The sequence below is a fragment of the Syngnathus floridae genome, chromosome 2 (assembly GCF_059516105.1).
Source record: "Syngnathus floridae isolate MCC-2025c chromosome 2, RoL_Sflo_1.0, whole genome shotgun sequence".
Lineage (NCBI taxonomy): Eukaryota > Metazoa > Chordata > Actinopteri > Syngnathiformes > Syngnathidae > Syngnathus > Syngnathus floridae.
In genome coordinates, this window is record NC_142414.1 from 17550975 (window position 1) to 17573643 (window position 22669).

At 41.6% G+C, this 22669-nt stretch overlaps 7 protein-coding genes across 13 annotated transcripts in view; 2 read left to right on the forward strand and 5 right to left on the reverse strand.

The window, feature by feature from the left end:
* Window positions 1-5995: 5995 nt before the first annotated feature.
* On the reverse strand, window positions 5996-8857 carry crebzf (CREB/ATF bZIP transcription factor). Of its 4 annotated transcripts, XR_015854733.1 has the most exons (5): window positions 8676-8852; window positions 7158-7718; window positions 6897-7057; window positions 6647-6723; window positions 5996-6376 (listed from the first exon to the last, which is right to left on the reverse strand). XR_015854733.1 is itself a non-coding variant. In XM_088364159.1 (2 exons), the coding sequence occupies exon 2, from the start codon at window positions 7664-7666 to the stop codon at window positions 6893-6895; it is 774 nt and encodes a 257-aa protein (XP_088220285.1). In that variant the 5' UTR covers window positions 7667-7718; window positions 8676-8857; the 3' UTR covers window positions 5996-6892. The 4 variants fall into 4 exon arrangements, 1 of the variants encoding a protein (XP_088220285.1); XR_015854730.1 differs by having other exon boundaries at window positions 6647-7718; window positions 8676-8857; XR_015854732.1 differs by lacking the exon at window positions 8676-8852 and adding an exon at window positions 8519-8668 and having other exon boundaries at window positions 6647-7718.
* Window positions 8858-9700: 843 nt separating this feature from the next.
* Window positions 9701-11840, reverse strand: las1l (LAS1 like ribosome biogenesis factor). The gene has a single exon (XM_088364126.1). The coding sequence runs from the start codon at window positions 11642-11644 to the stop codon at window positions 9956-9958; it is 1689 nt and encodes a 562-aa protein (XP_088220252.1). The 5' UTR covers window positions 11645-11840; the 3' UTR covers window positions 9701-9955.
* haus7 (HAUS augmin-like complex, subunit 7) lies at window positions 11239-14387 on the forward strand. 2 transcript variants are annotated; one of them, XM_088364143.1, is made up of 9 exons: window positions 11239-12016; window positions 12397-12512; window positions 12600-12670; window positions 12863-12924; window positions 13042-13217; window positions 13305-13413; window positions 13519-13734; window positions 13800-13905; window positions 14192-14387. In XM_088364143.1, exons 1-9 carry the CDS (start codon window positions 11960-11962, stop codon window positions 14263-14265), a joined length of 987 nt encoding a protein of 328 aa, XP_088220269.1. In that variant the 5' UTR covers window positions 11239-11959; the 3' UTR covers window positions 14266-14387. The 2 variants fall into 2 exon arrangements, with proteins under 2 accessions (XP_088220269.1, XP_088220264.1); XM_088364138.1 differs by having other exon boundaries at window positions 11274-12016; window positions 13302-13413.
* A 194-nt stretch (window positions 14388-14581) lies between these two features.
* mrpl49 (mitochondrial ribosomal protein L49) lies at window positions 14582-15353 on the reverse strand. Its single transcript, XM_088364174.1, has one exon. It carries the CDS (start codon window positions 15308-15310, stop codon window positions 14801-14803), a length of 510 nt encoding a protein of 169 aa, XP_088220300.1. The 5' UTR covers window positions 15311-15353; the 3' UTR covers window positions 14582-14800.
* Window positions 15354-15832: 479 nt separating this feature from the next.
* On the forward strand, window positions 15833-17709 carry LOC148402292 (ninjurin-1). The gene is made up of 4 exons (XM_088364190.1): window positions 15833-16081; window positions 16766-17000; window positions 17104-17239; window positions 17323-17709. The coding sequence occupies exons 1-4, from the start codon at window positions 16013-16015 to the stop codon at window positions 17405-17407; spliced, it is 525 nt and encodes a 174-aa protein (XP_088220316.1). The 5' UTR covers window positions 15833-16012; the 3' UTR covers window positions 17408-17709.
* Window positions 17710-17837: 128 nt separating this feature from the next.
* Window positions 17838-20716, reverse strand: emd (emerin). Its single transcript, XM_088364186.1, has 7 exons — window positions 20575-20716; window positions 20366-20445; window positions 20010-20105; window positions 19448-19482; window positions 19320-19351; window positions 18719-18784; window positions 17838-18644 (listed from the first exon to the last, which is right to left on the reverse strand). The coding sequence occupies exons 2-7, from the start codon at window positions 20442-20444 to the stop codon at window positions 18464-18466; spliced, it is 489 nt and encodes a 162-aa protein (XP_088220312.1). The 5' UTR covers window position 20445; window positions 20575-20716; the 3' UTR covers window positions 17838-18463.
* An 826-nt stretch (window positions 20717-21542) lies between these two features.
* flna (filamin A, alpha (actin binding protein 280)) overlaps window positions 21543-22669 on the reverse strand; it is a 33542-nt gene continuing 32415 nt past the window's right edge. For all 3 annotated transcript variants that reach the window (XM_088365077.1, XM_088365067.1, XM_088365061.1), the window contains one exon: window positions 21543-22606. In XM_088365077.1, coding sequence (XP_088221203.1) covers window positions 22422-22606 — 185 coding nt within the window. In that variant the 3' untranslated portion in view covers window positions 21543-22421. The remainder of the gene's footprint in view (window positions 22607-22669) is intronic.

Sequence of the window (22669 nt, forward strand, 5' to 3'; positions counted from 1 at the left end):
TATTTTTGCTTGTATAAGGAGACTGAGCTAGGTGGTATTGTGATGTCTGAGGTCAAGTTTCGTCAGGCTCATCTCAACACCCATCTCGGATTGTACTCTAATAAGTGTTGGACAATGGTCACTTTTCAATTCTGAACTTGGCCCTGGCGAGGGGCACCGGTACGATGTCATTCACCTAATATATGAATGGGGGGGGGGGGGGGGGGGGGGACCGTCGTTTATGCGCCAAACAACTCCTCAGAGGTCCCAACCTTTTCTGAGTTAGTCCTGGAGATTAATCTCACTGGGGACTCCCTCCTTCACCCTTTTGGTGGTTTCTCTATGTATACGTGATAATTTTGTTTCTTTTGCTTGTACTGAACGTTTATGTCCAACAAGTATGGTTGGAAGGGGTCTCATTTGGGACGTTTGATTTAGTATCGGCTCGTGAGTGAACGATTCGTTCAAAAGAACGATTTGGTTTTCCAGTGAACAAGTTTTCAGTTCATATGACTTCAACTAGTAGGTGTCAGTAATGCGCATTGAAGCTCATGCCACCTCGCCGTAAAACAAAACGAAGAAGAAAATGACGTTCCCGTTCACGAACGAGTCGCGAATTGCATTTCCTGTTCACCAACTGAACGAATCTGTGAGTGAGTGAGTGAGTGAGTGAGTGAGTGAGTGAGTGAGTGAGTGAGTGAGTGAGTGAGTGAGTGAGTGAGTGAGTGAGTGAGTGAGTGAGTGAGTGAGTGAGTGAGTGAGTGAGTGAGTGAGTGAGTGATTTGCATTTCCGGTTCATCGCGAGAACGGATCAGTAAGGGAACGAATCCTCCCGTTCGGGAACGAGTTAACGGGTGAACTGCCTTCCCGTGCATCAACGGATCCGTCTGTGAACATGTTGCGTCTCCTGGTGTGAACTATGTAAGCCAGAATGTAGATTTACGATTTGCCAAGGAAAGGAAGAACCACTCACTGGAAACACCACTTCTTTTATGCGCGTTTTCTCCAAGCTAACGGCTAACTTTATTGCATGAAGGGATGCGCCGTTATACAAAAACGGCGAGATTATGCTTCTCTTTGGGTAATCTTTATTTTATAACACTTATAGTAGTTTTTAAATAACGTGTATGCATATATATAAATATTGTTATCCAATATATCTTCTGCAATTTCACATTAGATTGCTGGTTTGGAATTTACTTTTATTATTATTATTATTATTTTTAATAAACATTTATGTTAAAATTTGTCTGGTGTTTTATTCCTTGTTTTTATATTCCCCAATTAAAATATAAAAAATATTATTGCATAAAAATATCATTTTAATAAACATTAAAACCTGTTAAAACTTGTCTGGTGTTTTATTCCTTGTTTTTATTTTTTTGGGCATAAAAACAAAAATCGGACATTTGGTTAACTGTCTTATATGACAATATGTACATGTGTTTTACGTTATGTAATATGTGTTGGTGTCCCCCCAAATAAAGAGCAAGTAGTCAAATACACATTCTTGACACGTACAAAAAATGCATAAAGTTATTAGGTACACTTGAAAATGGTGGTGTACCTAATGGAGTGTCCGTGTGACGTCACAGTTCAAACAGCCAATCAGAAAGTGGGGGTGAGGGCAGGTGTGGCACTTTTCACTTTCAGTTAAGTTTTGGCCATGATTTTTCCCTAATGAACTGGCCTGCTATTAGGTACACTTGAAAATGGCGGTGTACCTAATGGAGTGTCCAAGTGACGTCACAGATCAAACAGCCAATCAGAAAGTGGGGGTGAGGGCGGGTGTGGCACTTTTCACTTAAACCAGGGGTGTCGACTTACAGTCCTCGAGGGGCCACGTTCCAATATGTTTTCTAAGTTACCCTCGTTAAACACACCTGCGTGAAAAGTTTTAGCTCTTTTCACGTTCTGCAGGAGCTAAAACTTTTCACGCAGGTGCGCTTAACGAGCGTCACTTGGAAAACATGTTGGAATGCGGCCCCGAGGACTAGAGCTTGATACCTGTGACCTTTGACCATGATGCTTCCCTAATAAAGTGGCCTGTTATTAGGTACACTTGAAAATGGCGGTGTACCTAATGGAGTGTCCGTGTGATTCCCTCGTTAAGTGCAGGTGCGTGAAAAGTTTTAGCTCCTTTTGAACGTGAAAGTGGCTAAAAGTTTTCACGCACCTGCGCTTAACGAGCGTCACTTGGAAAACATGTTGGAATGCGGCCCCGAGGACTAGAGCTTGATACCTGTGACGTTTGACCATGATGCTTCCCTAATAAAGTGGCCTGTTATTAGGTACACTTGAAAATGGCGGTGTACCTAATGGAGTGTCCGTGTGATTCCCTCGTTAAGTGCAGGTGCGTGAAAAGTTTTAGCTCCTTTTGAACGTGAAAGTGGCTAAAAGTTTTCACGCACCTGCGCTTAACGAGGGTCACTTGGAAAACATGTTGGAACGCGGCCCCGAGGACGCGAGCTTGACACCTATGACCTTTGACCATGATATTTCCCTAATAAAGTGGCCTGTTATTAGGTACACTTGAAAATGGCGGTGTACCTAATGAAGTGTCCGTGTGATTCCCTCGTTAAGTGCACCTGCGTGAAAAGTTTTAGCTCCTTGTGAACGTGAAAGTGACCAAAAACTTTTCACGCAGGTGCGCTTAACGAGGGTCACTTGGAAAACATTTCCCTAATGAAGTGGCCTGTTATTAGGTACACCTGAAAATGGTGGTGTACCTCATGGGGTGTCCGAATGACGTCACTGATCAAACAGCCAATCATGAAGTGGGGGTGAGGGCGGGTGTGGCACTTTTCACTTTCACTTAAGTTTTTTCCCTAATGAAGTGGCCTGTGATTAGGTAAACCTCATGGACACTTCAATAGGTACACTACACGAGGAAAAAATACTCAATAAAATAAAATTAGATAAAAGGTTAATTGCACTTTAAAAGCATAGTCTCAGAGCTGGGATCGAACCATTATCTCTCCGAGGAAGAGTTCATGGCTCTAACCAGTCGACTATACCGACTTAGCAATATCAGCCCGTCTACACTGTTTTCTACTAGTAATGTGCATTCCATTTAAGTGAACTGAATCTTTAGAATCGGTTCACTCAAAAGATTTGTTTAAAAGAATCGTTCACCATTTTATTCTTTTTTTCCCCTCTCTTACCTCGTGTAGTCTACGTATTAAAGTACCTAATCACTGGCCACTTCATTAGGGAAAAATCATGGTCAAAGCTTCACGGCTCGGGGAAGGCGGGACAACTGAGCACAATACTTAAAGTTGATTGGACGATGTGTCAATTTGAGCAACCTACCTTATTTTGGTTTTGAACAATCGCGGAAACTGGAATCCTAATCAGGAAGTTTAAAAAATAAAATCACGCAAACCTTTTCCAGCTAAAATTGCTTCCCTCGTGGCTTTTCTTTCAATTACTTTTTGAATCAATGCGATTACGGAATTGGAGCATCCATGCATCAGTCCAGCATTGTCAGTTTGGTTGATGCATTTCCCCCGGCCTCGCCGCTTATGTCGCAACCACGTCCCGCTTCAAAACACATTTGTTGCTTTTTCCGTGTAACTAATGGCTGACTGAGAAAAATCTACATGCTGGGTAAAAGATGGATTCTCGTGTTTTTGAGACCTCGCAAATACACCGAGATTTCACCTTGCATTCAAGGGTAACATATTTGCAATGTATTTGAAAAGAAGCTCAAATTGTATTGATATACAGACGGATGATCTAGAAGATTAAGAGGTTAGCATGAGGTCAGATAAATGATGGCACAAATTCAACTCATGTTCGGAGGAAGAGGGATTCTGAATTCAATCCCAAAACCATTGCTACTGTAAAGCATGGGGTGTGGCAACATTGTGCTCTGGGGTTTGTTTCCAGCAAAGGAGTTAATAGGGCCAAACTTCCTTCCATCATTGAAGATGAAATGTGGCGTGGTCTTCTGGCATGACGATGGTCTCAAACTCAACGCACAGGCAATGAAGGAGTGCTGTAAGGAGCATTTAAAAAAAAAAAAAATCCTGGAGTGGCCTGACCAGTTTCCAGACAACGAACTCAATGAGATTCTATGGAGGGACTTAAAAGACTGTGATGCCTATCAACATCCCCAAAACATCATTGCTCTAGAAAAGATCTGCATGGAGTAATGGGCAAAAATACTAAATGTGTGCAAATCAGGTGAATAAACGCTCGACCTCTTATTGCCCAAAATGTTATTACAAACCATTGAACTTTTGTTGACCAAGTAGACCATAATTGACAAATGAATGATAAATGTGGTTTCGATTCTATTTTCCTTATATTCTTACCATTAAATTGTATATGATGAAAATGAAAGGGTTTTATCACGAGGCCAAGATAAATCATTTCAAAACTTTTCCAACATTGTGACCAAAACTTGTAAAACGATAATGAAGAAAAGGGGTGCTGTGTACAAACTGAGATAATGCACTTGCACAAGTAGGCACACCTTTAACGGTGTGTGGCAGTGTTCAGATTTGACCACTAACCAATCAATCGGAAACCCATGTTAAAATTGATTCAGTGTGCACTGCTGCCACCATACTTCAGTAGGCTTTTCCTGACTTTTTTGTAGTCACATCAATCTTTAGGCACTAGCCATAGTACCCAGAAGGGTTGCAGACCATTCAACGTTATCAGTAAAAGGGGACAACAGAATTACAAAATAACACAATGTGGGCACACAATTGAAATGTGTTTCAATCTACTGAAGCCTACTTTAAAAAAATTTGGCCAAAATCAAAAAGTTAATATTGTTCAGTCAGTGATGGCGTGGGTTGCCATGTCATCTGATGGTGTTGGCCCACTGTTTTCTGAAGTCCAAGGTCAATGGCGCCGTCTACTAGGAAGTTTTGGAGCACTTCATGCTTCCTGCTGCTGACCAATTTTATGGAGATGCAGACTTCACTTTCCAACAGGACTTGGCACCTGCACACAGTGCCAAAATCACCAGTACCTGGCTTAAGGACCATTGTATCCCTGTCTTTGATTGTCCAGCAAACTCGCCTGACCTTAGAAAATCTATGGGGTATTGTCAAGAGGAAGATGCAAAACGCCAGACTCAACAATGCAGAGGAGCTGAAGGTGACTATCAAAGCAACCTGGGCTCTCATAACACCTGAGCAGTGCCAGACTGATCGACTCCATGCCACGCCACATTAATGCAGTAATTGAGGCAAAAGAAGACCCGCTCAAGTATTGAGTGCTAATAGTTTTGATGTTCATGTTTTACAGTTGACCAACATTTCTAATAAAAAAAAGTAATATTCAAATTTTTGGAGATACCGAATTTAAGTTTTCATTAGTTGTCACTTATAAATATCAAAATTAAAAGAAACAAACATTTGAAATAGTCTGTGAAATGCATGAATATAATATGGAAGTTTCACTTTCTGAATGCAATTACTGAAATAATTTAACTTTTTGATGATATTCCAATTTACTGGCCAGCACCTGTATCTGTTGACTCTTAGACACGAGCTTCAATGAGTGAGATTAAATCCCAAAAGCTACATTCCAGAGTGATCATTGTGCTGATTTGACTTCCACTCAATTGCATTGGCAGGTTATACAGATAACAGTGGCATCAAGTTTTGAAATAATCTATCTTGGTCTGATCTTTTTTTTTTAATATATATCCTACAAAATCCTGTCAATTCTGCTATTGTAGGCTTGATTTCCATTGTACACGTGAGACAAAATGTTCTCACCTAAAGGTCGCGTTCAAATGCCCATCCCTAGCGGTGCATAAATGAAAACTATGAACGACTTAAGGACATTTCTGTTCATTTCTTTCCAAGTGGAAAAAAGGCCGAAATGTAAAAGATCATCTCTATGGACCTTTTTCACCTCATGCCTTAACTTGGAACCTTTACCAGACTTGACCCAAATGCCGAGGAAAAGAAAGACCTTTATCGGGAGAGAGCTTGCTGTTTAGAAAGAGAAAGAGAGATGCATTAATATCAACAATACACACAAACCAATGTAAATATCAGCAACTGAAACAGTTAAAATAGGATTTATTTGTTCATCTTCTTGCAGAGGTCAATTACCTCAACGGGCACACTTTCAAATTATCAAATTATGTACACATTTACATCTTATGACAACATAATCACCTAAAGCAGATGATTCTGGATATAATCTTTCAATTATCACAACAGAAAACACTCATAGTGCAGTTGTATTGAGCTCGCAAAAAAACAGTAAAGAAACTCTTGACTAGGAAATCTGTGGCAAATAGGCAAATAGAATGACAAATACCATTTTTACCGATACTACCTTTAAAAAAAAAAAAGAGAGAGACAAAAATGGCCACGGTGGCAGCAGCTTGTCCAGTCTCTTCAACCTCCACCAGCAGAATCCACTTCAGCAATAAAGAAAAACAGGCGGCTCTAAATTAAAGGGATTCTTCTGTAACATGGTGCTGGTTCACAAAGAGCTCCATTGGAAAAACATTCCATTTGAATCCTCTTCCATGTTTCTAGAATCTGCTAGCCAATTTACTCTTTGTGGACCTTCACCGTCATTTATACATCTTGCATTCAAGATTTCTTTTGATAGCTTTTACAGATTAGCTTTGACCAAAAATGCCTTCAACACTAGTGGGGAAAACTCTCTCCGCTCTGATCCTTACCATGGAGTCAAGCAGGTTAAGGTGTTCAGAGCGCCATTCATCCCTCATTGGTAGAAGCAACCATTACCTAGAAGAAACTGTCAACAAGGTTTAGCGGCAATGAGCACCCGAGCCGACATGTCATCAAACACATGCACTATCAGCAGGTCCTGGTTATTTTAACAGTCTTCATCCACCGTCAAGATGGTCAGAACTTAAGAGCCGTGTCTCATCTCAATATGTGAAATCAGAGGTAAGTACTTGACCCTACATTTTAAGTGCCGCACTTGCACTGGCTGCACACTTAGTGCAGAACTCCACTGAGACATGGTTCTTGTCCACGTGGAGGCACACGCCACCAGATGTCTCTTTGGCCTCCACTTTCACACGTTTCCGTGGCAGTGAGTAGTCGTGCTCGTTTGAGTCGGCGCCCTGGAAAAGCGAGGAGGATAATTTCATGCCATTCACACCGCTCAGCCGTGACAACAGCTGAGCTAACATGCTCTCATTGGCCAGCACAGCTCGCAGGTACCTGGTCTCATCTTCCAATTCCTCCACTCGTTTGGTCAGCTGAGCGTTTTCTGTTTTGAGCATGTTATTTTCCGTGGACATGATGCCCACCTTCTTTTCAAGGCTGTTAACATACTCTTTCTTTTTGAGACGATTCATCCTAGCAGCGATTGCATTTTTGTTGCTGACTTGGTTTGCTTGCCGTTGCTTATTTCTCATCTTGATGGCGGATGACCCACTCCCTGGAGAGGAGGCAGTTGATACTTCTGCACCAGAATCTTCATTCTTGCTGCTGTAAAAATCACCAAGCTCAAGGTCAAAGACCGGCGACGTTGTCTCTCCCTCAGGAGACCATTCCAGGTCTTCGATTCCCAGAAATTCATCCAGCTCCGTTCTCATATTGAAGTCATCAACTTGGAATTCCTCGGGGAGACATGGGTGATGATCTTCTATAGTTTTCACAGCAGTGCTCACTTCAACCTCCAGGGACTTCAGTGGAGTGCTGCAATTGCCTCTTCTCCTGGTTATCATTTTGTTTGGACGTGGACAGTTGATAAATGTCCAGCAAATGCAGAACTTATTCCTGTAAAGATAAAGAGTAGATGTTTACATTTCAACTTTTAAACTTGGTCGTAACAAATTAGGATTGCAGGGCCTGTTACTATTAAAACATACTTTGTTAGATACACCTGTCCAAATGAATAATATGTAATCTGTGAGCTAGGTCAGCCATTCTACTTACTACAATGGAGACATTAGTACAATACTACACACCTATTAAAGAAATGGGCTTAAATAAAATGGAGAAAAAAACTTCTCTGGAGCCCTGATGTTCAATAAAAATAATTACAATATCAATCAACAATGTTTGGGCTTTTGGCTTGTTACGTAAACATTACAAAACAACGTCATTTTGGCATGCTCACGGCCAAGCAAAACTTAAAACGTCGTGCTGGCGAAACTTCAACGGCACTCAAATTGCTATTTTGTATGCAGTCGTCCAGAAATGTCGAGTTATAAAAAGACATTACAAAAGCACAAATGTTCGGAGTTATTCGCCTTAAGGCGCCACCATTTTGCATTGAGCTCAACGACCGCATGCTTAACGTTTGACCTAGGTTACTTCTCGACGGCAACGGGAACTAGCCGAAACACACAGTCCTTAAACACCTCTCGAGCGCACGTAAAATCCAATTAACGGTGTAAATCTTTATGGATCAAATTTGCTTGCTAAACGTCGTTACAGAACTAATACATTTAGTGTAATTTATTAGCGTCCTACGCTAGAGTTTTTAGCGCCTTTAGCGAATGTTAGCAAGGCCCAGATCAAAGCAGTTGAAAGCAATTACAAAGGCCATCCAAGCTTAATCGAAAATGTTTTACCTTTCAGTCACAAGAGAAAAGTAACGATTTATCCAAGTTGTTTTTTGAAGCAGTCGCCTAGTCCGATCGCGTCGTTCTTGCGATCTTGTTTGCTAAAGCTAGTTTAGGCGCTAAATAAATACACGAGTGACGCACGACATCTGGAAGGCTAATTTACCGTTCTTCGCAAACGTGGACGAAGTCGCGATGATACAGATGCGTGATCGTGGATGAAAATATCACAGTTTCAAATAATTTTCTCGGTAGTTCACAATGCGCACATCCAAGTGTGGCTTGCCGCGGGGAAGGCTCAGCAGGAACTGGAAGGCCTCCTTATTCAACTTTCAAGATGGCGCGGTGTTGCGTTTAATGACGTATGTAGTTTTTGCCTTTGTTGTTATCCACGAAACAAACGTGTTTTTGTTTTGTTTGTACACGTAACTGTCTGATACCGCTTCTCAACCTTATGTATGTACGTATACATCAATAAAACATGTCTGTGGTGCCAATCCTATATTATGAATGTTATTTGGTTAAAAAAAAAATCAAACTGGAGTTTGAACACGAAACGTGTGGCCTCCATTTTGCCAGTTACGTTTACGTACTTTCAAAAAGTTGGAGACATTGGCATTTCAGGTACAATTTCAGTATGAACCAGAAATGCGCTTATCTTCTCATGTCAATTGCATAGCCCACATTATTAAAATTTTGACATGACGAAGCCAAGACTGTGAGACCAAACAAATAGCTTGAAATAAAGTGAAACGAGCCACTATGTTTAGAGTCATCTGCAGCAAGTTGTAATCTGTTAACAGATAGAGATGGGAAGATCTGCACAGTTAACGCTGCGCAGAGGAAAAATAAATTTTCATAGACCTAAGATTTTGAGTGAATTTTGCCATTCGGCTGTTAGACGACAGCATTATGTAGTAAAGCTTTGAAGGCCTGATGTGCTTTTAAAAGTTTAAGTCACCTGTTGCTTACCCTCAAATTTCACTTAAAAGATGAATATCCCTATTATGATCCTGTTTCCTTCCACATGACCCTTCTTTGGTTTTTGGATTGTGTGAGTTTTTTGTTTGTTGAGATGTACACCGTGACTGAGACAAGTGCAGGTTGTTTTGCACAAAGCCAGCTGGAAAAGCAGCCCCGTGACCCTAAAGAGGAAAAAAGCGCTGTAAAAAAAAAAAAATAGAATCTGAATGCACTGCCAACACCAACTTTTATTGACCACATAGACAAAAAAATATTACACGCCACCATGTCAGATTCTCGGGGTGACAAGTGCATTTGATTGGTGTGGAGAAGGTAACTGCTGTTTTCTTACATAATGGGTGTTCAAAAAGTGTCAGTTTTGTCGAGAATTCATTAATTTTTAAATAAGAATAATGAATACTGGTATCCACTAAAAGATGTGCTTTTAACATCCAGCCTGTATATTTGACATTTCAATTAGACTCAAAAAAGTTGCAGTCCAGTTTTGAGCTTGCCGAGGTCACTGTGGCTCCAAAGAAAACCATCAGCTGTCCTCGTGGAAGCAGAAAGTCCCGAGACATTCTGCGCCGTGCTGCTCTCCATTTCCGCTGGCTGGTCAGACACGGTCATAGTTGAATAATTGTCCAGCATCAGGCACGAGGGCTCATCTGATTGGCCGGGGATTTTTCCAAGAGGGAAATTTCTCCACAAAACTTTATCAAAGCACACTTGCCACGAGGAACCCCGGAGCACTTTTGCTTTCTCCACCTCAGTATCTGACCATTTGTTGTCTTCTGCTGTTCGCTTCTGCGGTTCCGAATGGCTGTGGCGCTTTGAACGTTGCAGTTTCTCATGCAAACTCTCCAGTGTGTAAATAGGCTGTTTTTCCTGCTCTATGTCTGGATCAGAAGGTTCTGTCTGAGTGTAGATGGAGCAGAGTTGCATCAGCCTCTGCTGGGTTTCCAGTGGAAGAGGATGCTCCATGTCCTCCAAGACTAATTGGAGCAGGTAAGGCGTACTAGCACAGGGAGCATCCAAGCAGGCGGACAGAAGCTGCTGCCACATCATCTGGATGCGGTTGACAAAAATTCTGTCCTTCAACCTAGCTTTCCTTTGTGTCTTTGTTTCAAAGTGATAATCATTTTTGTTGCTGTTACAGAGCATTACTTCCGAGATCCACCCAGAGGTGTAGTACATCCTGTGTTTGCTCTGCTCGCAGGTGTGAAGCTTCAGTTCAGCAAAGAGTCTCTCCAGGAAGAGATGGATGAAGGTGGGCGAGTTAAGCGTTTTCAGAAGAGGGAGCCAAAAACGCAGGAAAGTTGGAGGGAGTTTGGGCTTTGTGGGACAAAACCAGTCACTCTCTGAGGTGTCACAGCCTAATGATGACAACTGTTCAGCTGTTGGAACAAGGAAGCCGTCTTCCAAGAGGACCTCAATAAGCAACTCGGCAAACTCAACAGAAAAATGTTTTATCTCGCCAAGTATCCAGCTCATATCCGCCAAAGGATCTAGCCTTTTTTCTTCATGTACGCCCCCATACTGCTCCTTTTCGTAAGAGATCAAAAGTTCCCTTGCATTCTTATAAGCTTCCATTTCTTTTTGCCTTGCAATCAGCTTATCTTCTTGCTGTTTCATGTCTATCTCTGCATCCTCTCCATCAGACTGTGCGTCCAAGTCTCCATTGGGCACACCTCCCAACTGTCTGGACCAATACTCCTGCTGGAGCCACTCCAGAACCACCTCGCATGCCTTCCGACACATTTTCAACGCAGGGAGTTTTCGATGGGTGACTTCATGCCTAATGTTTACGATCCATTCTGGGATGTTCAAGTTCCCGGCCAGTCTCCTTAACGAGCGGGAAATTTTTCCTTGCTGGCGTTCGGTGATCAAGTTAGTAAACCTCACCAGGGCCGCTCCATAAAGCAGAACCAGTTCGTGAGAGTCCAGCTTTTCGGAACGGTCCAGCACCTGACACCTCACCAAGTCGGCGGTGCAGTCCATTGCCACAGGAGTACTGTTGGCGTACCTTGCTTTCCATGCCGAAATCCTATTAAGGGCATTCTTCTGTAGAGTGCAATCTTTGGAGTAAAGATATTCTCGTACTTGATCCCATTCAGCTTTGTTGAGCCACGCTACCACATGGCGATTTTTCTCGGATACCTTTTTCTTCATTTTGAAGGCAGAGATGGGAAGCGGCTGTCTTGTGGGCTACACAAAATTCAAGTCACTAGACTCCACCACAGTCTTAAGATGTTCTTTAAAACCAACACCGAAACGTGACAATAGGTTGAAAACGTTTCTTATTCGGCTAGCGAACGATAACGTTTCGACTCGGAAATGGATTTCTTCTTTGTACACTTCTAAATTTCTAGTAGGTTGTAGGCTGTTGTGCTCAATGCTGCCACCTGCAGACAGGAGAGGGGCGCGGTAAAAGCGTCGCGGCGCCTCCACCAGTGCGCATGCGCATTCTTGTCAGTGACGAAGAACATGGCGGCTGTTTCGAACGAGACGGAGCAGGCTCGGCGCATTTATTCACGCCTGCTGGTAACTTATTTGTTTAGTTATTGTAGTACTTTTTGTCGCTTGTTGCCTTCTGTTCAGTCTTAGCTTTTCTTCAGATGAGGTACCATAATAGAAAGATGAATATTCAGATGCTACCGATTTGATCAGAATCTGTTATGAACCTTAGGAATTTGTTTACATAAACCCATTCTGTCTGCATCCCATCACTGATATTGCACTTCTTGATTACATTTGTTCTGCGATCCCAACCAAACTTTGTTTTCAGTTTGACCATTTTTAAAAAAAGATATTTTAAACAACGTTTCCAGGATATATAAATGCTAATAGCAAACAACACCAGCTTCAATACCTCTGACACCTGACAAATGTCATTAACGTAAGACGTGTTTGTCTTTTTTTAGGCTATGCCGTGTCCCATGCTGGAATGTGTGTACATAGAAGAGTCCGAGGACATGCTCCAGCTGCTCTGCACTCCTTCCCAGCTTCGTACTGACATACTGACTTGGGTCTGCTGCAGGTTGGGAAAACATAACATAAGTTTTGCATGTATATGCACGTCAGTAAATGGAATGATTTGTTAAAATGACCTCTTCTGTCTTCCCAGTATTGATCCAAACTTTGCCAGTTTGAAAGAGAATGCATTAAGAACCCGAAATCCTGATATTTTGACAAAAGGTAATATGATGGTCTTTAAATTATTTGCACGCTTGATGAAAAGTGTACTTCACATTTGGCAAATCTTCAGGTTTTTTAAATTGTGGATGGGCAAAAATGGAGATTTAAATTGAAAATAATGGCAACCCCAAGAGATTAGTATAGATGTTGCCCTTAGCAGCACTTCTTCACGTGTTCTGCCTTTCTAAACAGGGATGGCTGCACTTGGACAGGACCTGATGCTGTGCAGAGAAGACAGCCTGGACTTAATCAAGGTGGGAAAACCTTTGTGGCCAACCCTTGTACTCCTTTGACTGGCTCAGTGTGCACGGTCAACGTTGTCGTACGTACACATCAAGTATTTTGTGTCCCTGTAATGTTTCCTCCTCCAGGGTGATGCCAGTTGCCACCAGCAGCTTCAGTTCCTGGAAAATCTTATCGCTGAGGTCTCGGACTTAAGTGCATCCACTGCGCACGATATGAAGATCTTGCTCAACACGGTTTTTACAGACGAGAATCTTGCGCAAATGGTCACGCCTTCGCTGGACCCCTGTTTTTCAAATGTCCCGTATGTTGCACTCTTTCTCCAGAACCTGCTTCTTGAGCATTTTCCGTCATTCGTCTGCTTCCCATCTATCTGTATTTCTATCAGAAGGGTTTTATGCAAAAGCGCTAAATCGGCCAAGCCAAGAAGAGACAATGCTGAGAGCAGTGCCGCCCTTATTAAATCTACTCGCTCCATGCTGGAGCAGCTAAAGTCTGAGGTATGACCTTTAACAAGGCCACTGAGTCATAATTAGCAAAACTACTGCCACTAACAAGTCAATAATGTAGTTCTTTAAAAATGATTTCTGCTCATCTCAACTCAGTGTGAGTTCCTGACAACAAAAGAAGAGCCAAATGCCCGTGCCTCTGCTTGCCGTGCACTGCATGTGGCCATGTGTGACCTCCAGCAGCTTATGACCACGTTCTGCCACGTGGAAGAGACACACCTGAGAGTTTTTTGCACAAAAGAGAGACCGCGCTTTAGCGCAGACCCACAGGTCTTCCAGAGAGTCTATGAACTTCTGCAAGCTTTCTCCACGGTACAAGCGCAAGCACAATTTGTTGAAGATGAATCAGGAGCTCACTTGGATGCGACTTTCTGCAGGAGTTGGAAATGCTGAACGAGGTATCGGAAGCATCAATGGCTGCAAAGCAGTTTGTGAGCCACCTCCAGACAAAGCGTTGCACGAGTCAAGGAGAGGGCACCATATGTGAGTTATTTTACATGTTTGATTTTCTATTGCTTCATTAGTTTCATTGGTATGAAGATTATCAGTCAATATCTAACATCCACATTTCACAGTAAGTAAATGTTTCAGGAAAGTGAGACGGTACAATGAATGCTATTTGGATGGACCTCCCGAAAAGTTGCCTGAAGATGCCACAAGATTGAAACAAACTACAATACTTTAATTGCTTTCTTTAATAAGAGATTTTAATCAAGGGTTTTTGTAGATGCCATAATCAAGATTTTTGTTCTTGTTTTGTGTTTCTCAGATGATCAACTGGATAAACTAACGGAGCGATACAAAGCTTCTCTCTCCCAACTAAGTGCAGCCAAGAATACATGAACAATATGTTTTCATCTTATTTGTATATGCTAAATAATTTGTAATTACATTTTTATTCTCTAAATGGAACTGTATTCAATGTACTTGGATATTGTCCTACATTAATAAAAATTTTACTCATCTGTTCAGAATTTTGAATGTGTGAAAACTGAGAAGCGCTTATTGCCAATTTCACATTTTGTACATAAAGCAGTAACATGTTGCAATGCTTAATCCTCAGATTGGTTCTTATTCATACTTGAAGGCATAATTGTTGAGTAAACAACATGGTACACGGTGTCGTAAGAAATTAAACAGTCGCGTATGTACAACTGTCAACACTTAAGACACATTTATTTGGACTCATTAGAAGCAATTCAGACATTAATAACGATGAGCGACACAGCATGGCTCTCATGGAGATGCATCCATGAATGATGCATTTATGAAGTTCTCAGAGTCCAAGCAGCGTCTTTTTGGTGTCACTTTCTGTCACGTGGTACACGCAAGTGAATCTGACTCATGCAAGTTGCCACTTGCCATCGTCCAAGCTCTTTCAGAAGCCTTTACTGATCAACCATTCCTTCAGCTCCTTATCAAAATGTCCTTTCACCCTCAGTGTCATCGTGACCTCGTTAACTTGAGTGGGCAATTCTTTGCCAGTCACGTCCTTCAGGTACTCTTTGACGTCTTTCTCCAGAGCCCAAATGTCGCCCTCCACCTTCCGGACCAAAGTCATCAAGCGGTTACCGTGGGTCACGTCGGTGTACACCGGAATGTTGTGCATGCGGGAGCGGCGAATCATATAAGGGAGTGACGGCGGAGACTCAGCCGGAGGGGTCCAGCCAGACGGCGTCGGTCCGGAGTGCTTGGGCGGAGTGGGGACCCGTGAGGGCGGTATAAGACGCTCGACAAATTCATATTCCTCTGTGGATTCTTGAAATGGCGCTTTTGCGGCGCATAGAAACCTGAGTCCCACAATGGCGCTGGAAGACCCCGGCGTGCCCCTATGTAACCCAAGGGTTCCACGCAACGCTGCCGAACGAAAGGCAAAGTACGCCGCCATGATAAATGGGGACTGTCCTGAAGGGCGGAAGTTATACAAGAGCTTCCGGTTGTGTGCTTGATAAATAAAGAGCACTGCTCCCTGCTGGTGGAAGTGGAAAACAGCGGGGTCAATAAAGCATGTTCCATTTCAACCTTTGCAAGTTTCGTGGGTTGAGTAAAACCACATAAATGGTTAATAGCCTCTTCCTATCATTACATTTAAACAACAAATTGATGGACACCTAGTTTTGAAACTTTTTCAACTTTTCTTCAATTTTTTCTGTATTGTTCAAATCGCTGTAAAAATGGGTTTAGTAACAAGAAAATACATGCAATATTGCAACATTATTATTCATTACATATGACAATATCAAATGTCGGTACAGGAAGGATTATGGATGGTAACGGACACGATTTGCTTTTGCAGGCCACATATGACGGACCAGATCTGGCCCCCAGGCCTCACTTTTGACACCTGTGGTAACGGTGAGGGGCGGGGTCACGCTCTCAGAGGACGGGCTGAAACTTGCCGCATTTATTTTAGACTGAGAACGTCCCTCTTCCAAGTGTAACCGGAGGAGCTTCTTGACTTGCTCATCCTGTCTGTGTCAACATTTGAATACCTCTTTCTTTTCAGTTTCCTAAGACTGCCTTTCGAAATACTTCAGGCGTCATCAGCAAGGGGAAGTCACTTGACAGAGAAGGACAGAAGAAAGACGATATGGATAGAGAACACACACTCAACGGGGAGGCCGTCGCTCTCAATAGACCCAATGACAAAGACATAGAGGTAAGATAGATCTATAAATGTCAGTGATTTTTTTTCCCCCCACTGATATTTCTTGATGAATGAGCGCGTTGTTACTCAGAGAAAGTTGAGTTTAAGTGTCATGCTGCACCTACCTGTACAACAGGATTTTGTAAATACATGGCAAAATGCCTTGAGCCTCCATGTGTGAGTGTGTGTAAACAAAGACGAACAAAACAGAAGTTTTTTCTTGCATTTCTTCCTGTGTGGGTATTTGTGAACAAAGTGCAACAAAACAGAAGTTTACCTTACATTTTTTCCCACGTACTCCAATAGATGGTCTATTAACTTGAGCTGTCGATGATCACGGTTTGTTGTCTGCCCAGGTGAGTGAGTGTGTGTGGGCGCCACTCCCTTTTGTAGCTCCACGTCCAAGTGCCTAGTGATCAAACAAACAAGCACCTCTCTGAGGTTTGGAAAAGAGCAGGTCAAATACTTATTGCTGGCAACATTAAAATCACGGTCGCCCTTCAGAGAGCTGTAAAACTATAAAAACAGTTCATTTTATAATTACCTCATAATAATTTTTTACAGACATAACCAATTGATGGATACATTTTGAAACCAGGAATCAAAAAAGCCATGATAACCTTGCTTGGACGCTCACCCAAATGAGTGCAAGCACGAATACTACTTGTCGAGTCAGATCTGTGGTGTCCTCCTTAGGTGGCAACATCTCCCTCAGGCAAAGTGTATCGGCCCATCAACATGAACCACTATGCCACCAAGAAGAGTGCCGCTCAAAGCATGCTGGATGTGGCCTTGCTGATGGCCAATTCGTCCCAGTTGAAGACCGTTCTCTATGTGGGGCCGCATTATCGTTTCTACATCCCCCTCATTGTCCTCCTGAGTCTGTCCATTACGCTGCAAGTCATTGTGGGCCTTCTGCTCGTTTTTATAGGCAAGTAACTGAAAGACCCACTTTGGCGTTACCTGATTTGCCCCGACATTTTCCCCAAGTCTTCTTTTCGTATGACTAATTTGATTTGCTTCTGTGGCAACAGTGAAGTACGATCTGAACGACGTGCGTAAACATGCCAAGTTGAACAAGATGAACAATGTGGCGACTGTTATGGTGTTCTTCACGGTCCTCATCAACATCTTCATCACGGCGTTGGGCTTTGAGGGACACGCTCTCAGGTGCAGGCCGCCAAACACGGCGACACAGTCGCATCCCTTGCTTGCTTTAATAATGAACCTTTATTCCACTTCCACCTTCTCAGGCCATCAAAATACGGCGCAATGTTTGAAGCGACACCTGAGATGTCCCCGCAACGTTCTGAGTTCAACATGACGACTGGCCTTTGAACCTGCACCACTTTCACCGAGTCAGTTTTTAAATATGTACATAGAGCTTTGTATTGTCACGCTTCAAAATGTTATATAATTCACAATTTTTATGCATAAACAGCCTGGTTGTATTTATATGAATATTGACATCTCAGAATTTTGTTGAAATGACACAACGGATGAGATGGTCAAATTAATACACACGTACATTTTGTCAACGTTTTATCTTTCAGTTGTAATTGGTCACAAAAGTAACGATACCTGGCAACTACACGTTGTGGTTTTATGTGTAGCAATAACAGCTTCCACTTTGTAAAACATGCTTTTGGTGGTCTTTTTTTTTCCTTCTTAAAAAAAAAAAAAACCAATTCTAGTATATACACTGTATAGAATATGCTAAACCCTAATTAATTAAGTGATTAATATACCAGTCACATAATCATATGAATATTTTAGAGTTTCTTTGCCCCCTTAGCAATCTTTATTAAGGCAAGACACATTTTACAAAAGACAACTCACATTACCCCATCAAACAAAAATAGACTCAAAAGTACAGTACAGTATCCCAAAATTGTGATCTTGTTTCTAGTGATCTCAGTTTACTAGACACATTTGTTTAGTCAATGTTAAGGTGGGCCTGTTGATACAAACCTATTGGTCGGTTGGAAGAATGACAACGTTAACATGCTTAATTGTAGCTACTGCCATCGAGCGAGAATATTTAAATATTCTGCTTGTCACTATACATGGCTGTCATAGATAGATGAACAAACAAACAAACAAACATCATTATTGTAGTGAATTACAAATTTCAGAACAAGTAACATCATTTGATTTTGCACAGCACCCTTGAGGACAAAATTCACCCACAAGTCGAAGACAACTTTAGTGTTTGCATTGAAATACAATGTGACAATGCTAGGGTTGACATGATTTGGACGGCGTTTGCTGTAAAAATATAAAAACTTTTCTTTCCCATGACACCATCATGTCGCTGACAAAATGAATACAAACCAATGACAACGTATAAAACAAAGTGCAAGGGATTGCATCCTAGAAGTGGTCATTTATTGATCATTGAAGCTTGAAAGGATTTTCATCTTTGGTAATGTAACAATAAGTGTAGTAGGCAGCTGCCACAACCGCTAGTAGCAGTAGCAATTTTATCACCCCAGAGAAGCTGCATCCGGATTGGACAGCCTCCTTGGAGTGCACGGCGTTCTGATTGGCTGCTTTGCTGCTGCGCTGGATGGGCCTGTAATCACAGAAGGTATTGACGACGATTATAGGAAATCATTTTACTGTTATGCGAAAAGCTTACAGACATACGTGTTCTGTATGTCCCCGTCTAATTCCTCATCTTCAAATGGTTCACTGTTGTATCTTCTTTTTAGCCTGGGTAGAAAAAAAACCAATTCACTTTCTTATCGACAAGGACATAATACAAAAGTTACTGACATTGAAAATGTTTATGCATATCCTCCCACAATTTAAAATAACTCTTGTATCCTGTACGTCAGTGGTCCCAACAAGACCTGTACTATGCCGGAAAAAAAAAAAGTTAAAAGCACTTCCGGTTGAAAAATATTTTATTTTGAAAGTGTCCGGATCCTCTGTTATATTTGTCTATGACACATCAAGTTGTTTGAGTCCTGTGACACTATTATTAGACCCACGAGTTAGCTACCTAGCAAAATGAAGTGTATGTGTGCTGCATGCTGACATTTCTCAGAAGCTAATGCGATCTGCTGTTAACTAAACAAAGCTCACTGAAGCTCTGCTTACCAGGAAGCACCACTTTACAATACTTAACATTCTTAATTATTACACAAGCTAACTTGGTCGGGCAGGTTTTCACATTACCCCACCCACACGCACAATGGAATAGCTGTGTGAAGACTGTTTGTGTGGTAAGTAACGCTGCACTCACATGTCTTCATAACCATAACCTTCATGTCTGACCTGTGCAAACGAAAGCAAGATGGAATCTAAGACTTGTCTGCATGTCAAAACATAGAAGTGAGGTACAAACACAAAATGATAAGCTGCTTCACTCACCGGGCTGTGGTACGTGATGTACGTAATCTCTTCTTCTGTGGAGATATACAGTAACAAATCAGTTCACTTGTTTCTGGACTTGGTGGTCCGGCAACACAACAGACAAATGATGATCGTCTTATTTGGAACATGTTTACAGCTTAGAAGCTTAATGTAGACAATGCATTCATTATATTTCACAATTTTCAAGAATGAATGAATAAAAGAGTCCCCAGGTATCGTCATCTTAGTCTGTAGCGTTTGAAATGTTGTCATAGTAACAAAAGTAATTCTCAGCGTTGACCTCGTTGGTGCTATAATTCTCAATCATTCTTGTATTTTGAGGGAAGCAAAAATTTAGTCAGGACACCTTTAAGAGAAGATGTTTACAATGAATGGTATAAATCACGAGTCAAACCCAGACGCCAACACATAGCTTCAAACTAGAAGGCCGAATGCATTCAAGCTTTTCACATTTGGAATTTGAATCAGCATTATCAGGAAAAATAGGCCTTGGACATGAAGCAGTCAAGATTTGTACGGTCATCATTTTTGAGAGAGCCTCATTTCAGGAGTATCCTACCTTCCTCTCTGTAGTAAGTCTTATCAGAGGAGGGTTTCTCAGGCACTTGTTCCATGGCCCTCTCAAGCTTCTTCACGTACAATTTGCGAGTGGAGTCTACAGGCACAGATGCACGTGAAATGTCACCGATTTCCAAAAAAGAGGCACAACCGTGTATGACTTTGCTTGATTATGCGAGCAGAATATTCGGTATAAGAAACGCAATGCAGAAATTATTCAATTGTCAAATTCACCAGTTTGTGTTTTCAATTGCACTCCATAAGGAGGAACAAATTTGTTAAACGCCAATTTCCCCAAAAGGTCATTAATGAGCACATTACTAACTTTGTTCGGATGAAAATGTCTATCATTCTTACCAACTATGGGTCCATGTTTGATGCCGTAGTCCGTCAGCATCTTGCTTAGCTCTTCATCGCTTTTGTCACGCAAAGACATTCTGCACCATAATACGTCTCAGATTAATCGATCGATAGAATCGTAAATTGTCAGGTTAAGCAAATAACCACGGACGGGCAAGTGGAACAAAAGACGAATTGAATAGTGTAGTAAAAAGATTCAAACTTACTTGAGAATCTGGGAAATGAGTTCCGCGCTGGAGAAAACAAAATCGAGCCTGAAAAAGTGCTGGGAGTCTGGGCTGAGAAGGAAGAGGGCGTGTCAAACTTGATGACGTCACATGCCCTACCAAATCACTTCACAGTCACAGCTATTCCACATGGATATTTGAATTTGAATTTTTTTTCATCCAATTTGATTTTTTTTTTTTTTTTTTGCATCAGGTTTCTAACGGAATTTTGTAAAATTGCATTTTTATCACACATTTAAGAATGTCCTCATAATAGTTGACCACGTCAAATTCTGACTTTTGTTCGTGTTTAGCATGTGTTCATCATTATTTCGAGATTCCCGCGTGGCTTTTTGAAGACCAATGTGGTGCGTGTTTTAGTGCAAATGTGGTTTAAGCTCCGTCTAAGAGCCCACCTTTGTCTTCACTAACACATTTATTGTATGACATATGGTTAAGGGATCCCATTCAAGTGATTTTACGTAGGACGCCTATCCGAACTGTATGCCGAACTTTTTCCTACTCGTTGGACCGTCAGCGTGTGCGAATGTGGGCTTGCGTGAACTCCAATATGAAAACTTGTCACATGAATGTACATCCAGCTGATGTCCTCTGGGTGTCGCCTAATGACAATTGTTCTGAGCTCTGCATATTTAGATTTTTTTCCGTGCCCATCTTGAGCAGCCAGATCTAATAAAGCTTTTGTTGTGACAAACCTAGCATGTCTGAAGCCCAGCTGACAATTGTGTAGTTCCTGGTAGGGACTACTGATGTATTTATAGTTGCAAAAGTCCCCAGGTGATGATTGTGCAGTTCCTGGTAGGGAGACCAGTCTAGGAAGCCCCACACATTTTCCCCTAAACTGGGAAATGGATGGCTGGATTAGATTTCTTTTGACAGAGTGAAGCCTATAAATAAAAGCGAAACCAACATTTTTTGCTGAGTTGACAAAGTCATTACACTCAAAATACTAGACAACAACTTTATTGTGTATCAAAATACTGTCTTACAAACATTTAAAAGCATTTTTTTTATTCTGGACACGATTCTAGTTTTTGTAGCAAGCGCTAAAAGGGGAGGGGGTGTGGTCAAAATTCAAAAAGCAACTTTTTTTTGGTCACCATCTTGAAAAGCTGTGATGAAGCACAACATATTTTGTCCAGCGTCATTTTATTTTCTTCCCTTTTTAAGAACATGTTTGCAACACAAGCTGGTGTTCTGAATCTGCAGGCATTTTAACAAAGAAATGAATATGCAGCGGCATCAACCGCACAGAAAAGCAGTATTGTGGATGTGACACAAGCTTGGTGTTTGAGTACTACTGTTGACCTTTTATGTCATGTTTAGACCTCTACTCTAACGTGCGTAATTTTAAGGAACAGCAGTGCCTACAACTGGCTCACACTATCTATCAGCAGGTAAAACAACTGTGTTATCAAAAAGAAAGAAAAAAAAAAAAAGGCCTCAAACAACACATACTGAGTGGACAAGGCATTTACGAACCACCACCAAATGCCCACTACAGCATGCCCACGTTTTTGTTAACTGCAAAGCACATGGTGAAACAATCAACTGCTAGTTGGCAATCATTAAAGGTGCAATAGTCTCCTTCCCGAGATTTTGCTTATTAGAAATGGGGAGGGGGGGGGGGCAACTCAATGGCTGAAAACAAAGATATATTTGCATCTTTGGGAGATGAATGGTTTTGTAAAAGGTCTGAATAAACTGAAATAAATTGAGAGAAATGTATAACATGGGTGGAAAACAAAGCTGTAAACAATAACAGTGGTAAGAAGTTGCTGATGGTGGTGCAAGTTTTTTTTTTTAAATTTTAATCTTTTATTTTTTTAGACAACGATATGGAAGGGGCTACCCGGAATGTGATCATCCCCCCATTTGACCACCAGGATGTACTCTCCCTTCTCTTTGAGCTGGTAGCTGACATTATACAGGCGGTTGCCCAAATGTTTTACCAGGATCTCCTCGCAGGGAACTTTGGGGCCGTCCACCCCAACCAGCAGCATGTTGCGACCTGTGGAAACAGATGCATTGTTTTAGAATTTAAGCTAGCTAGGGTTGATAATGACAAGTTACA

Coding starts and splice junctions, on each gene's coding strand:
- mrpl49 (XM_088364174.1), bottom strand. CDS start 15,310: ATGGCGGCGTACTTTGCCTTTCGTTCGGCAGCGTTGCGTGGAACCCTT.
- crebzf (XM_088364159.1), bottom strand. CDS start 7,666: ATGATAACCAGGAGAAGAGGCAATTGCAGCACTCCACTGAAGTCCCTG.
- las1l (XM_088364126.1), bottom strand. CDS start 11,644: ATGAAGAAAAAGGTATCCGAGAAAAATCGCCATGTGGTAGCGTGGCTC.
- LOC148402292 (XM_088364190.1), top strand. CDS start 16,013: ATGGATAGAGAACACACACTCAACGGGGAGGCCGTCGCTCTCAATAGA. Junction 17,001..17,103: donor CCTTCTGCTCGTTTTTATAG/GCAAGTAACTGA, acceptor CTGTGGCAACAG/TGAAGTACGATCTGAACGAC. Junction 17,240..17,322: donor TTTGAGGGACACGCTCTCAG/GTGCAGGCCGCC, acceptor CCACCTTCTCAG/GCCATCAAAATACGGCGCAA.
- haus7 (XM_088364138.1), top strand. CDS start 11,960: ATGGCGGCTGTTTCGAACGAGACGGAGCAGGCTCGGCGCATTTATTCA. Junction 12,925..13,041: donor ACAGCCTGGACTTAATCAAG/GTGGGAAAACCT, acceptor TTCCTCCTCCAG/GGTGATGCCAGTTGCCACCA. Junction 13,414..13,518: donor TGGAGCAGCTAAAGTCTGAG/GTATGACCTTTA, acceptor ATCTCAACTCAG/TGTGAGTTCCTGACAACAAA.
- emd (XM_088364186.1), bottom strand. CDS start 20,444: ATGTCTTTGCGTGACAAAAGCGATGAAGAGCTAAGCAAGATGCTGACG. Junction 20,106..20,365: donor CAAACATGGACCCATAGTTG/GTAAGAATGATA, acceptor CTGTGCCTGTAG/ACTCCACTCGCAAATTGTAC. Junction 19,352..19,447: donor ACATCACGTACCACAGCCCG/GTGAGTGAAGCA, acceptor TCGTTTGCACAG/GTCAGACATGAAGGTTATGG.